The 15,089-nt window shown below is 44.5% G+C and overlaps 1 protein-coding gene and 1 pseudogene across 5 annotated transcripts in view; one reads left to right on the forward strand and one right to left on the reverse strand.

Annotated features, from left to right (window-relative positions):
• Window positions 1-354: 354 nt before the first annotated feature.
• On the reverse strand, window positions 355-774 carry LOC101643791 (annotated as a pseudogene).
• A 4,570-nt stretch (window positions 775-5,344) lies between these two features.
• KITLG (KIT ligand) overlaps window positions 5,345-15,089 on the forward strand; it is a 107,208-nt gene continuing 97,463 nt past the window's right edge. For all 5 annotated transcript variants that reach the window (XM_045291820.1, XM_045291815.1, XM_045291823.1 and 2 more), the window contains exon 1: window positions 5,345-5,494. In XM_045291820.1, the coding sequence (XP_045147755.1) occupies window positions 5,480-5,494 (15 nt within the window). In that variant the 5' untranslated portion in view covers window positions 5,345-5,479. The remainder of the gene's footprint in view (window positions 5,495-15,089) is intronic.

The following is a 15,089-nucleotide window of genomic DNA, read 5'->3' on the forward strand; positions in this document are numbered from 1 at the left end:
TCTTTGAGATAATACACATTCTCATCTGATCTCCTAATGAACTTGCCTACAACTTTTAATTATACGCTGCAATCTCCTGATGCTTTTATTTTTTTTTTCACTCAATTTCAATTTCCACGGCATACATGCACACACTTATACACAGCTATCTCACTGCGATCAGGTTGATGCCAACTCATAGGGCAGAGTAGAACGCCCCATGGGTTCTCAAGACTGTAACTCTCTTTTATTATTATTACTAAAAATGTTTATTGTGGGCAAGAGGACACAAACGATATAAAAATCAAAAGCGTATCTGGCATCGAATTGACTTTCCTTTCTGTACTTATCAGAAGGGCCTTGACTTTGATTTGTCTATGTTATCCTGAAGGGCTCCAGCCTGCTCATGCAGTCCTCGTAGGGCAGAAGCTGTGGGACAGAACCCTTAAAGCAATTCTTTGGGATCCTTCTGGTCAGGGAGGGAGGGATTCCAGTCTGCCTCCTTTTCTTTCCCTTTCTGCTTCATGGGGACGATGAAGTAGTAGTTGCAGGCGATGATGAGCTCCGTGATGAGGGAAAAGAAGCTCTGGTAGCCCACTGTGTCATCTTGGCACTGGTCCAGGTCCTTCATTATTTTCTCCATGGCCAGAGGGTCTTTTTGGTTTTCAAAAAATCCAGGGAACTCTTTTTCCATGAACACCTGAAGGTTCTCATTCGTTAGCAGCATTTGTCCCCAGAAAATTTGTGAAACGTGAACATCATCATTTCCATGACATGTTCCATTTGAGATGGCATTTTGGCAAGGTCTTGGCAAGAGGCGCAGGGTGGAAGCTCAGCAAGCTGGGACGCAGGACCAGTCAAGACTCTAACTCTTTACCCGCATAAAAAGCCTCATCTTTCTCCTGCAGAGCTGCTGGTGGTTTTGAACTGTTGGCCTTGAGACTAGCAGCTCAATCCATAGCCTACTTCACCACCATAACTCATTTTAGATAATAGAGCAGGATGGGGCAGTGTTTTCTTCTGTTGAACATAGGGTTGCTATAAGTCAGAATCAACTTAAAGACACCTAACAACAACATAGTTTGAATAGGAGCTCTGGTGGCACAGTGGATTACGTTATAGGTTGCTAACTACAAGGTTGGTGGTTCAAGCCCACCAACTTCAAGAGAGAAAGATGAAGCTGTCTGCCCCCTTAAAGATTTATAGCCTCAGAAACTCTAAGGAACTATTCTACTCTGTCTTATAGGGCTTCTGATTCACAATTGTAGTGCAGCATTATTAGGTAAACCAAAGATAGAGTTATGGGTGAGATAATTCTAGTGTAATTGTGGAGGTGGGAGAAGGACATGGACTGAACAAAAAGACTTGAAGAAAGGAGAAATCAAAAGGAGAGTGCATAGCAGGGGATGAATATTGTCATGTTGCAGGTTTGGTGTCAAACCACTACAATAAAGCCAGCGTTACAGTAAAATAAAACAAATGTTGTACTATAAACAAAACACCAAACTCGCTGCAATTGAGTTGATCCCAACTCCTAGCCGTGGTCCTTTAAGACCACCAGGGTAGAACCACCCCTCTAGGTTTCTGTGGTTGTAATTATTTATGAGAGCAGACAGCTCTGATTCATAGCAACCCGATAGGGCAGGGTAGTCACTGCCCTTGTGAGCTCCAGAGACTGTAACTCTTTACAGGGATAGAGAGCCTCACTTTTCTCCCATGGAGCTGGCTGGTGGTTTCAAACTGCTGATCTTGCTGTTAGCAACCCAACGGGTAACTACTATATCATTAGGGTTCCTACATGAGATCCAGGACATATAAACCTACAGAAACAGTAACTGGATTAATGGTTTCTTGGGGGTATGGCAGGGGAGGTTGGGAGGAAATGAGGAGCTAATAACAATGAGTACAAGAAAGAAGAAAATCTTCTAAAATTGACTGTGGTAATGATTGTACAACTCTTCTTGATATGGCTTAACTATTGAATTATATGATATGTGGTTTATGTGCCGATAAAACTGTTCTAAACATTCAACACATACTCAGTTGATAAAATAAGCAAAAATGTTCATCTCTACCTCATAAGCCAGCTGGAGTGGCTTTAGTTATGCATACTGCATGGCTAAACCTTTGACTGAAGGCAATGTCACAGAGCGGGCCACAGTAACTCCGAAGTAGAACCATGCTTCCCTAAATTAATTTCCCATTCTATTAGGCAAACTATAATGAGACATTTCAGGAGCATAACTCCTTTATGCATAATATGTATGCAGCTATTTGAAAGATTCTGACAAAGCACAATTACATCTAAGGGCTAGTTGCATTCAGGTTGAGATTACTAAGGAGGAATCAATAGAGCTGGACGATTTTCCAATCCAATCACATCTGCTGTTGCTGCAGCCTTCTTTCCACTTTGGTTTCAAATGGTTTGTTAGAAACTTATGAGTGAAAGCAAAAGCCATCATTGAATGCTTTGAACTTTTCTTGTGGCTCTTTACCCAGTTAGACAAATATTTATTTTACATATCTGTAACTATGACGTGGGAGGTATTATGAAGCCACATGTAGGGAGGCACTGGATGAGGGATGCACAATGATACAGGGAGGAGAGGCTTCCACTCTTTGTTCTCCTCAAACTTGTGTGTGTGCAGGCAGATTGATGGGCCTAATAAAGTGATCCACGTCTGCCCTGATTCCTGGAACACATGAGCTTGCTATGTTACATGGCAGTTATATGGCAAAGGGAAATTAAAGTTGCAGAAGGAATTAAGGTTGCTAATCACTGACACTAAAGTAGGGTGATTATCCTAGATTATCCCTATGGGTCTGATGTAATCACAAAGGCTCTTAATTATGATGGAGGAGGCAAAAAGGAAAGATGGAGTGAATCAGTGTGAGAATTCATCCCAGGAGTACTAGATTTGAAGAGAGAAAGGGTGGTTAGCGGAGGGGAGCAAGTGAAGGAATGCAGGAAGCCTCTAGAAGCTGGAGAAGGCAAGGAAGCAGACTCTTCTCTAGAGCTTCTAGAAAGAAAGGGAGCCTGGCTCAAAGGATCCCTTGACTTCAGCCCAGTGAGGCCTATTTCAGACTCCTAACCACCAAATTGTAAAATGACAAATTTGTGTTCTTTTAAGCCATGGTATTTGTGGCATTTGCTACAACAATAGAAAACAAATACAGTGAACTTCTAGATTCACCTGGTTTCTTCTTCCCTTGGAGTTATTGGATTTGCACGTTCACTTTAAACAAAGGCACAATAAAGCAAAAATGGAATCCCACTTTGCTATCAAAATACCTAATTTCTAAATGTCAGAGATACTGGTGGTAGCAAGTGTGACTTGCCAGGTAAAAGCTGAGTGTTCCCGTCTGTCAAGAGGATCCTTGGAAGGAAAGCCTGGCGATCCACTTTTAAGAAATCAGCCGCAACTGGTTTTTATTCCCAAATCTATACCTTATGATTGCTCCCAAAGACTTGATATTCATGTCTAATTAATATGTCCTTAAACATTTTTTTGATCCTTCCCCCCCCACCCCCAGTTATGTGGGAATAAAAATAAATGTTTTAGGGGGTAATTGAACATTTGCCTTAAGAATTTTGTAAGACTATGTTGCCAGGCCTCTGGATTCTAATTCTCTAACCTTTATTAGCTGTGGTTGTCTGAGAAAATTGACATCTCCATGCAGCTTAGCCTCTTGGTCTTTGTTCTGGTTCGAAAAGAGCACAACCAAGTGTTTTGGAATTCCTGCTTGTGAGAATCAACTCACAGTGGGTTAGTTGAGGTCTCTGAAATATTATCCATAATTTGCTAAGATCTTACAGAGTTGAATGCCTTTGTATGGTCAATAAACATAGGTTGAATATCTTTCTGGAATTTTCTGCTTTTCATCTAAGATCTAGCTTGAATTGGTCATGATATCGGTCTCTTCTCTGAATTTCTGATTGCTCCCTGTCCATCTACAGCTGCAACCATTTTTAAATTATCTTCTGCAAAATCTAACTCAAGTATGAGACTGGCATTGTTTGGTAATTTTTTTTTATTTTCTTGGATTGCCTTTCTTTAAAAGAGGCAAATGGGTCTCTTCCAGTTGGTTGACCAGGTAGTCGCTGTCTTCCAAATTTCTTGTCATAGACAATGAGCGCTTCCACCACTGCCTCCCTCTGCTGAAACATCTCAATTGGTATTCTGTCAATTCTTGGAACCTTGTGTTTAACTAATGCCAAAGTCCAAAGTGCAGTTTGGACATCTTCCTTCAATACCATTGGTTCTGGATCCTGGGCTACTTTTATGAAAGTAGTTGAAAAGAGTAAAAGTGATATTAAGGACCATGGATGTAAAGAGGTATTTTAATTGGTTGTAAAGTTTATAGCCTTGGAAATGCTCTGCCTTTAAGGGTTGCTGTGAAAAGGAATCGACTCATGCAACGGAGTTTGAGCATCTGTAAATTGGGAATTGACTTAGGGCCTTCCCAATACATTTGTGAAATAATTTTAATGAGATAACCCACATAAAATTCCTAGCATTATTGTACTTGTTGCGCTCTTTCTTAACTCAAAACCTTCTCAAAAAGAAAAGAGCAAAAAATCAGTTTTCGAAGTTTCTTGCTGTGGATGACCTGCAGGTTTAAAAAGCCATCATCTCTCATTCTAATTTCTAAAGACCCGGTATCGAACCATCCTGAAAATAGTAGCTCCCTTAGCAATGCTTAACTGTGGGTTGACAATTCTTTCCATTTTCAAATATCCATTCATTAATGTGATCTTTTGGGGAAAAAATACTGGAATAAGACAAAGGCCTAACTATAGATTCTAATTAAACTTTTTACCGCCCCTCCACCACCTCCCCCTCAGCCCCTCCACCTCCCACCCCCTCTGCCCCAAAGGCAGGGAGGGGTGCATTCTTTGCTCAGCACCAAGTGAGGTCCTTTCGCGCACCATCTCGGCTTAGGAGGGAACTGGGCGCCACAGCCAGCGCACGAGGTATTTCGCTTGTCCCCGGGCGGGCTGTGCCAGGTGAGCCCCGGCCGAGTGGAGGCCGAGCTGGGACTCGCCTTGCCGCGTTGCAGGAGCGGCGGCTAAAGGTTGCTGAGCTTGGCCTGGGGCGCACTCCTCGGCATGCTCCGGGGGGCCGTGGCCAGGCGATGCATTTGTCCTAATCCGCCCAACTTCTCGCGCGTTCACCGTGCTCTGGCTGCCCTCGTGGGTCTCCCCCCGCGCCCTGGCTCGGGTCTGGCCTCCCGGGGCTCCGGGAGGGAAGGAGGCGTGCCCGGGGCGGGCTCCATATAAAAGCGCTGGCGGCGCGCGGGCCCTGCTGCACTCGCCGCTGCCGCGCGCAGGGACCGGGGACGCCGCGGGAGGCACGGACGTGGAGCGGCCACCGCGCTCGGGCTACCCAATGCGCGCACTACCTGCCGCCGCTGCGCGAGCAATATGCTGGAGCTCCAGCGCAGCTGAACGGAGTCGCCACACCGCTGCCGGAGCTGGATCGCAGCGCTGCCTTTCCTTATGAAGAAGACACAAGTAAGTGCGGTGCCACTGGAGGCAGCTGGCCGGTTCGCCTGGAAAACGGGCTCGGGGGCCGGGGTGCCAGACTGCACTCACCCGGCGAGCCGGTGGGGTGCGGAGCTGGCGGGCGTGGCGAGCAGGACCCAGGCGGCCGGCCGGCAGCGGAGTGGGAGGGATGAGAGGGACTTGGTGTCAAGTTTGCAGGCGCCACCGTGAAGTTTGGAGCTGTCCGTTTGGATCGGCAGTTCGTGTCAAAGACAGGGATAGTAGACGCTTGGGCGCGGGAGTTCAAGTGCACGCTGGAAAGGCAGGTCCTGGCTTGGAAGACATTTGCACCTCCACCACCCCGTTCGGGATTCCGGGAAATGATGAAACACAGCCACCAACCCCCACTCCACGCTCCTTCGCTCTGCCTCCCGGGTGGGAGCAGACCCCAGGTGGGCTCAGACCCCGGAAGGCCCCCAGCCGGTGCCCCGAGCAGCGCGCCGCGGGCGGGAGGGCGGCCCCGGCCCGCCCGGGAACCTGGGCTCCCCACAGCGGGTGCCAGGTCTGCGGCTCCCCGGGAGCTTCGTAGGGTTTGCAGGAGAGGAGCCTTCCCTTTATATTTGTCTTCTTTCCAGACAAAGGAGAAACAGACTGTCTTTTTCTTTCTCTTTTTGTTTAATGGGAGGTCTCATAATCATTATTGGAGATCATGTCTTCTACTGCTAAATCGTGTATTGCCTGAAAGCCCCGCGGATACAGCTTAGCTCCAGGACGAAAGGAGACCTTTCTCGTGGACCGGAGTCCCTGGTTCGTTAGTAGACCCCGCCGCGGCGCCCCGTGCACACTTCATGATGCCTCCAGGCGTTCTTGCCCTTTCTCACGCCACCCCTAGAATCTGTTCAGTGCACCCACGGCGCGCTGGGGAAAGCTGCCCTTTCACCCCCAAGAGGTTCTGCAGGAGATTGCAGTTCCTGAAGTGTCCCCCACGTCCAGACGCAGACAGGGAGCGGGGCGAGGACATCGGACGGCTCGCACAAATCATCACTTTAAGAAGGAAGAAGGCATCCCTCTGGATTCCGAAACTGCTTTGTTGTAGAACCCGTTTACCATTTTCAGTAGATGGCATGCAGACATTCAGAATGAAGTAGGAAGCATCAAGCCTCTGGCACCCGAGTTGGTAGAGAGAGAGGGAAGGGACACTGCCGGGCAGAAAGGAGGTTTGTGGCGAAAGAAGCCGCCTGAGACCCAGAGAAGCAGACCGCCTATCTCCGTGGGCAAGCCTGTTAGTACCTAAGGGGTGCGCCTACCATTCAGCCAGGAGATCTCCATGGCGCGCTATTGTAATGCAAATGTCAAAGATTCTTGCTACAATAGAAAAGTTGTGATGTAATTCCTTTATTTGTATAAGCTTTCCGCTTTGAGTAATAAACCCTAGCTGGGAAGTTGTTTCTTGATATAGTAGCAATTGTTCCTGTGATGGTCCTGTTAACTGCGTCCAGAAGCCGCTACCTGCTACCTTACAGTTCAGAAAGAGATCCCCAAAGTCACTATCTAAACAACACTGTTGACAGATCAGGTTAATGTCCAACACTCCAAAGTGGGGCGAAGTACTATCAAGTCACTCGGAGAGTCAGTAGGAGTGATGATCCTTGCACCCTTGCTTTGCAAAACAAATGTGAGCTCTCTAATCTCCTTTCTCGCTTTGATTAAATGGCTGTGTAAATCGGATTACATGGAATAATTCCATTGAAAACTAGAAAGAGGTCGATCTACCCTGAAACCTTGTGGCATTAGTGACTCAGTGCTGCTGGCCAGGGACATTTGAGACAGCTAAGTATTTTAGAAATGTGACCTGCTTGGACCAAGTTAAAGTGCAAGCCCTTTGGGGGGAACTTGCTGGTGTTAAAGGACTTGCAGGGGAAGGAGGGCAGTGCCCTTGTTGAATGAAGACATTCATTGCTTGGCTCTAATGACCATCAAGGTTTCCTTTAGGGAAACCCAGAGCAATTCTGCATTCCTGCCACTGAGAAAATGGATACTGGATATGTGTCACATCATCAAGAAAAGTATCCCAAAGAAGTGGGGAAGGAGGGGGGGGGATTTTATCTACTACCTATTGTCAAAATTTCAAATTCAGAAGTTACAAAGATGTATTCTGTACAACCTTGCAGTGATGTTAGCAGAGCATAAGGAAATCAGACACCAAGGAGTAGAATCAGTTCTTCCTACTGTAATCCTCGCTGGGGAACACCCTCAAGATGTTTAAGCAGTCATTTGTAAAGATCGCAGCAATTCTCCTTTAGTTTTAAAGGCTCAGTGCTCTCCTCTCACACAAGATACAAAAGGACAATTGAGTTTAAAAAGATCGACTTGAACCACACAGCTCCCTAACAGTCACAGGGACACCCTACCTTCTGGCCTTTCAATCAAGCTCAATAAGTGTGAAAATTCCATCTACAACCACTTGGGGGTTGATGAATGAGTCTTTTATTTATTTAGCATGTGTGATGAACTTCTGTATTTGTAAAATAATTGCACAGGCAATCATCTGGAGGAGCGATTGAAACAATACATTTAATCACAGATCTGCAGAAATGAGTGTGCTTCCTATTTTTCAGATTTAGAAGTATGTTTTTTTGATAAGTGTGGTTTTACAGATTCTAAAAAAAAAAAAGAAAAATTGTGACTTTGGCTTAACAAGCAATCTGCTACCGTTTTTGTTTTGTTTTTTTCCAAAACACAATACTCTTCTATACTGGCATGTTAAATAACAACTGGGACAGCATATTTTGCAGCACCAATTAAGACCTGGTTAAATATGCTATCAGTTCAATGAGCCTGACACTGTTTTTTGGCTGGCTATTGTACTTACATGTAAGGTTTTGAAATGGTTTATAAGTATTATCATGACTGTTGTCAATGTCAGAAATACTGAAATAGGAAAGATTCATTTCGCACACAGTTTTGAAAAGGCCATTTTAAGGCCATGTTTATCCCTCGGTGTTTTTTTCAGAGAAGCAGCAGATAGGATGCTTGTTTGTTTTCCAGACTCCAAACAAAATTTGCCTTTTTCTTTTTGTCTGTAAGGAGCTTGTCATGGGAGTGAGGGTGCAGGCTTCCTGCACAGAGAAAAAAAGGAACATCTTCATGAAAAGAGCATTTAAAAATCTTGTCTTTAAAATCTCTGTGCTTCAAATAATTTTAATTTATGTAACTTTTAATTGGGTACATTCTGCCAAGGCTTTAAAACCCAAGTGCTAAATTGATTACATTTAACATAAAACAAGGAAAATAACCATATGGAAATCTGAAGGCCTGGGCCAAAGCAATTAAAATTGCTAAATTTTTATTTATGTCTAACTGCTGATTTGAAGATTACAAATTGTGACTCATATTTGCTCCTAAATCGTTCCATTACTAAAAAAAGCATTAAAAAAAATAAAAATAACCCTGCACCACGAGTAAGTCTGAGCATTGGTGGTTGACCATTTGCATGGTCTTCTGACCCAACTGAACCTGTTCTTCTGAGTTCACTCCGGAGAGTGGGAAATAATCTGGTAGAAGGATTGTAGGCTCTGGCCTCAAAAAACAACTGGGCTCTGAAGATCTAGAGCAGACATCCTCAAACTACGGCCCGCGGGCCACATACGGCCCACCGAGGACATTTATCCCGCCTGCCCGGTGTTTTTGCCCCGTTTTTTTTACTTCAAAATAAGATATATGCAGTGTGCATAGGAATTTGTTCATATATTTTTTTAAACTATAGTCTGGCCCTCCAACGGGTCTGAGGGACAGTGAACTGGCCTCCTGTTTAAATAGTTTGAGGGCCCCTGATCTGTAGTCTAATTCTTGTTGTCTCACATGTGAGATAAGTGGCCTTTGGCAAATGGGTAAACTGCTTGGGATTTTCCTTTTGTAATTTGTACAGTGAGTATAAAATAGTGGTAAGTATTTTCCTCACATGGTGGTTGTGAGGATTAAATGAGATTTTATATCTGTCTTTATCCCAGCATAGTGCTTTCTTGTCTCATTTACCACTTGACTTTTATTGTTCTTTGAGAATTGCCTGCCAGCTAACTTTTACAAGCCAGAGAAAACTGGCTACTACAGGTACATGCTTCCCAAGCCAAGCACACAGACCAGGCGTTCCTAAATCCAAATCTGTTGATTGATTCAGTGCCTCCCATTATAGGCTGATAACTGTTTATTGACTTTAATGAATACACCCTAAACTGGGGAATGTGTGGAAATGAAAGTGATATGTGGGTGGGAGAGATGTTAAATTCTTTTAAGGTTTTTGGTTGTTTTTTTTCCAAAGTAAAAATGAATGAGAGTACTAGGAGAACACAAGTGAAAATAGACAAATTGTTACAATCTGACTCAGGTCTAATTTTTACTCCTTTGCTCTCTAAGTTCCCCTGGTATGATTCTGTGGGATTTTGTCTTAAAGATACAATCAAGAGACTTGGTCAGTTTGCTGTCCGTAGTGCTTTTTGCACTTGCTCTTTGAGTGAGGCCATGACTTCGTTTCTGCACGGTTTCTTTGTTGTCTTTCCTAGGCAACAAGCAGGGACTTTTTTTTTCTCATTAGATAAGTTTGGGGTGAGTGTGTGTGTGTGTGTGTGTGTGTGTGCGTGCGCGCGCGCGCGCGCGCGCGCAGGCGCGTTCTGCTTTTCTAGATTACCTTAGTGCTCTTTTTTGTACATTAGGGAAGGGCATTTGGATGTAAATCTCTCGGGAGTGATCCTTTATCTTTCTTTTCTAGTGCATGAACCGAGAGCAGCTGCAGGAGACTGTTTTTGGTCTTAGTCACCTTTACAGTCATAACAATTTATGAAACACATTGAGGGAACACCAGGATGCTTTTATAGTGCACACTGTTTTCAGGGTTGTTTTGTATGGAGACATTATCTCATAGGAACCATGGGCTGTAGTCTGGCTGATTGCAGAAATTTATTGTGCCTTTTTATTTAATTCTGGGCATAGTAAAAATGGTGGGCAGGAAAGGTGGATGCTGGAGAGCATGGTCATTACCCTATTTCTACCTATTTCTTTTGAGCCAGAAAAAAAGGTGCTGGAGGAGGGGTGATTTTTTGATAATTAGGCCTCACCAGTTCATTTTCTAAAATTACAATGTGTGTCATCTAAATGAGGACTGTTCTTTATTTCTCTCTCTCTGTCCTTTGGCTGCATTTTACTGTTTTTCTAGGCTGACACATTGGCTTGGGTATTAAGAGATATGGAATTCTTTTATTAACCCAGATTCTAAGTTGTGCGACTTTGAAAAGATGCTTGAAACTCTCTGAACCTCAAGTTTCCGCAACTGTAAAATGTGAAAGTGGGAATAAGTGATTTCGAGGTGTTTCCTAGTTCCCCAAATATCTATTTCGAAGATAGTAGTAAAGAACAAGTTCTGAACCAGGTGACATTTAAGCTTCCTTTGACTCTGGGATTTATGTAGCCCTTGTTTCTGTGCAAGTATCGATTTTAACCATTGTTTCATCATTTTTAACCAGCCAATGAGGGTAAATGAAGGAGATTTAAATTTAGATGGTTCTACTTTTAGCTATTTCACCTACTACTTGATATTTCTCTCTAACGAGAATGGCATTGACACTTTCCTGTTTTAGCTCTCAGGAGCCCTGGCAGCACAGGGTTTACACATTGGGGCACTAACTGCAAGGTAGGCAGTTTGAAACCACTCTTGGAAACCCACGAGGGCAGTTCTTCCCTGTCCTGTAGTATGACAGACTGACAAAAGAGTGGTAGAAAGCTGAAATCTCAACGATCACTGGCTCCCACTATTGTCAGTTTCTTATACTGTGTTAACTTCTGTGTTGCTATGATCCTGGAAGCTACTTTTCACCAGTATTTCAAATACTAGCAGGGTCACCCATGATGGACAGGTTTTAGTAGATCTCCCAAACTAGGGAAAAGGACTTGGTGATCTCTTGCTGAAACAAATCAAGGGTGAAAACGTGGTGTATAGCAGCAGAGCATCGCCCCCAATCTCGAGAAGGCTTCCTCTGTGTGCTCCAGGGAAAGGTCCCTGTCTCCTTGCAACATGTCTGATCCAAAGAATGTGCCCTGCTCCTGGCTTTTCTTTCTCAGTGGTAGTCAGGGCCCTTGGACTTCTGCTTGCCTGTTTAATTTCTTTCATCTCTCAAAGAAGAATGGTTCAAGAGCCAGCCTAATTCCTGGGTTGTATCCTACCTCATTAACATAAGTGCCTCTATTCCTGCCTCAATTACAACAGAGAGGTTGGGATTTCCAATACATAGGATCACAAAATAAAGGATCATTATATAAATTCCCAATTAGCATAATTAGGTAATATTGAGAATCACAGCTTAGCTGGATGGACACATTTTTGAGGGTCACAATCAATTCGTAATATTTTATATTTTAGCCACACACCCCTAAAAATGTATGTCCTTGTCACATGTAAAACTCATTCCCCACATCAGAGTATCCCAAAAGCCTTACATCAACTTGAATTTCAAGTCTCCTGGAACAAAATTTCTTCGCATCTGTGAGCTTGTGAAACGTACACTACAAGTTACCTGTTTTCAAAGTACTATGATAGAAATGGCATGCGGTGGACAGTTCCATTACAAATGGGGACATTGAGAAGCTGGAATGTTTGAAGAAGAATCAGCATCAAGATTAGAGAGACAAAACGGATCAACCTGCATCATGCAAATAACACAACCTTGCATTCTGAACACAACTTAAAGCAAATATCGGTGCTGTTCAAAGATACAGCATTCAGTGGATTATTCTCAAGATAAATAAAACAAAAACCCTCATAACTGAACTGGTGAACAACTTCATGACAACGGAGACTAGGTCGAAGTTGTGAAGGACGTCACTTTACTTGGATCCACAATCAGTGCCCATGGAAGCAGAAATGAAGAAATCAAAAGATGTATAGCATCGGACAGATTTGCTACCCAAAAAAGAGAGCTTTTTAAAGTATTCAAAAGCAAATATGAAGGGACTTCAAAAATTTCGAAGAAAATGGGATTAATAAAATAATGAAACTTTTCCACAAAAGTTGTCATTTTAACTTTTTTGTCAATTAAGTGAAGGTGTGCAGAGCAGTTCACCAGGTTTACATTGAACATACTGTGTTTCAACTCATCCACTGCAGTCCTCCGGCTGTCCCCCTTCCTCCGGTGTTTACTGTTTCCGTTCCTCTTTCTTTCCTCACCCTCTGGACTTTGTCCCTGGGTAAATGCTGCCCTATTGATCTTAAATGGTTGATTGATCTAACACTGTGGGTGAGTTTAAGTCCAGACTTCAAGAGTGACCAGAATCTTGGGAGTCCCACTAATCCCAATCCAATCAGTACACTTGTTCTCCTTTCAATGTTGCATCCCTCTTCTTTCCTCCAGACTAGGAGAGACCATCGAGTTGATTCTGCCTCACAGCAACCCTGTAGGACAGGGTAGATTGGCCCCTGTGGGTTCCCAAGCCTGTAACTCTGCGTGGGAGTAGAAAGTCCCATCTTTCTCTCGAGGAGAGACTGGTGGTAATTGCCTCATATACATGTGAAAGCTGGACATAAAATAAAGAAGACCAAATAGAATTAATGCGTTTGATTTATGGTGTTGGCAACGACTATTAACCATACCAGGAACCACCAGGACGACACATATGTCATGGAAGCAGGGTAGCCAGACTGTTGCTTAGCAGCTAGCGATGTTGTAAAGGGGGCGTCTGGAGAAGGACAGCATGCTTGGTAAAGTAGACGGTCAGCTCTAAAAAGGAAGCTCCTGAGTGAGATGGATTCACATATTGGCTGCAACCATGGGATCAAATATAACCATGACCAGGAGGCTGGCACAGGACCGGGCGATATGTTGTTGTGTTGTACACAGGATTGCTGTGAGTCAGAACTAGCTCAACAGTATCTAACCATCAAACCAGAAGCCGAAGATCTCGACTTTCTCTCTTGTACTCTTTAAGTAGGCGAAGGAGAACTTTAATTAAGGCAAAGTCAGATAGCCAGGGATGATAAGCATACAAACAGTAATGGTTTCTGAATGTGTCTGATTTCTTTTCCTCTCTCTGCAGTTCCAGTATCTGTGGATAGTGCTTAGAGAGCCAACCCAGGAGGAATCTGATAATGCAGTAGAGAACGCATTTGTGGGGTTTTAAGTAAACCCCACTCTCCAGGTGTGCATGTGTGACCTTGGATAAGTCATTGAGTTTTAGTATCTGACTCTCAAGTAAGAGGTAATCCTGAGCCAGACTTTCTGAAGCCATGGAAACTTGAAGAACCCACAAAACGATTACCCCAATACCATCTCTAACCCTCACCCTAAAATTATTTCCTGAGGTCTTTTTAAAACCAAACGTTAGTGGAGCTACACTAATTAAAAAAGTCTGCCTTGTGGCATAGGCTGCTTCAAGAACTCCCTGTGTGGGATCAGACAGACGTTGGCAACTGGAAAGATTAGATAGGAACCTTTGGGGAGCCAGGCATTTATGTTAAAGGCAGAGGAACAACTCAGAAAAGGAGGGTGAGTGAGAATGTTTGTACAGCTCAGAACGCACTGTTGTCATCCCCGACACGGAAATGTGGAAACTGGTGAATCGCTCCCTGTTGTGCGTCATCTATTTACAACAGCAGCAGCAACGGAATAGAGAAATGAGAAAATCAAACCTTTTTTGAAGAGGCGAGTCTTCCAGCCAGGTAGTCAAGAAGCAAGATGGAGGGGAATAGCACTTTCGCCTCAGCTCCTCTTCTTCCTTTGCCAAATCCCAATCCCCAGAACAGCTCTTGCCTGCCTCCTTTCCTCATCTCCTTCCAGGACTGAAATCAGCTGAGAGCTGGGAAAATCCCAGGAGCCTTGGGCAGGATAGCCTTGAACATCTGAAGCCCAGGCAGTCTTTTCCTGGGTGCTCACCTGAGAGTTTGCCAAGATCAGCTGGACTCCTCGCCCCCAGCCGAGAAAGAGCAGAGCCCTCAGAAAATAGGACCTTGACCATGATACTGCCCTTCCTCTCTAACTGCTTGCAGAGTCCCAGAGCTACAGCAGAACCCAAATGCAGTACCCTGGGCCGATGCGGACGCACAGTGACCCTACAGGACACCGGAAAACTGCCTTTGTGGCTTTCAGAGGCTGCACGACTCCTTGGGAATAGAAAGCCTGTCTTTCTCCCAGTGAGCTACTGCTAGCCTAGGGGGAAATTTAGGATTGAGGTGCTACTCCAAACAAAACAAAAAAAGCAATAGCTGTCATTCAGCTATCAATGCAGCATCATGCAGGGGTGTAGCTACCGCCTTGGGGCTGTGAGCGCAGCTGATTAGAAAGTAGTCTTCATGGGGGGCCAATTAGATTGTCTTTCCTGTGTTCCCGGTGCTCAGATAGAGGCTCCGAACCCTGGTTGCTCTGCAGGGAATGCCTTCGCGCTCTCTAAGGTGACCTAGCAAAAGGGCGTGAAAAGAGGAGAACAAAGCGCTGGCTTACAAAGCAAGCCTCTTTCACCTCCCCACAAAGGGCATCCCAGCGGCATAAATGGGCCCCAGCTGCAGACCAGGAGGAAGGAGCACAGCCGGAGGCTGTTGTGTTTGTCCTCTGAGCACAGCCCTGTGGGTGCTTAGAACTTTCCCCTC

The sequence above is a fragment of the Echinops telfairi genome, unplaced genomic scaffold, assembly GCF_000313985.2.
Source record: "Echinops telfairi isolate 266 unplaced genomic scaffold, ASM31398v2 ScPeMD7_2;HRSCAF=8, whole genome shotgun sequence".
Taxonomy (NCBI): domain Eukaryota; kingdom Metazoa; phylum Chordata; class Mammalia; order Afrosoricida; family Tenrecidae; genus Echinops; species Echinops telfairi.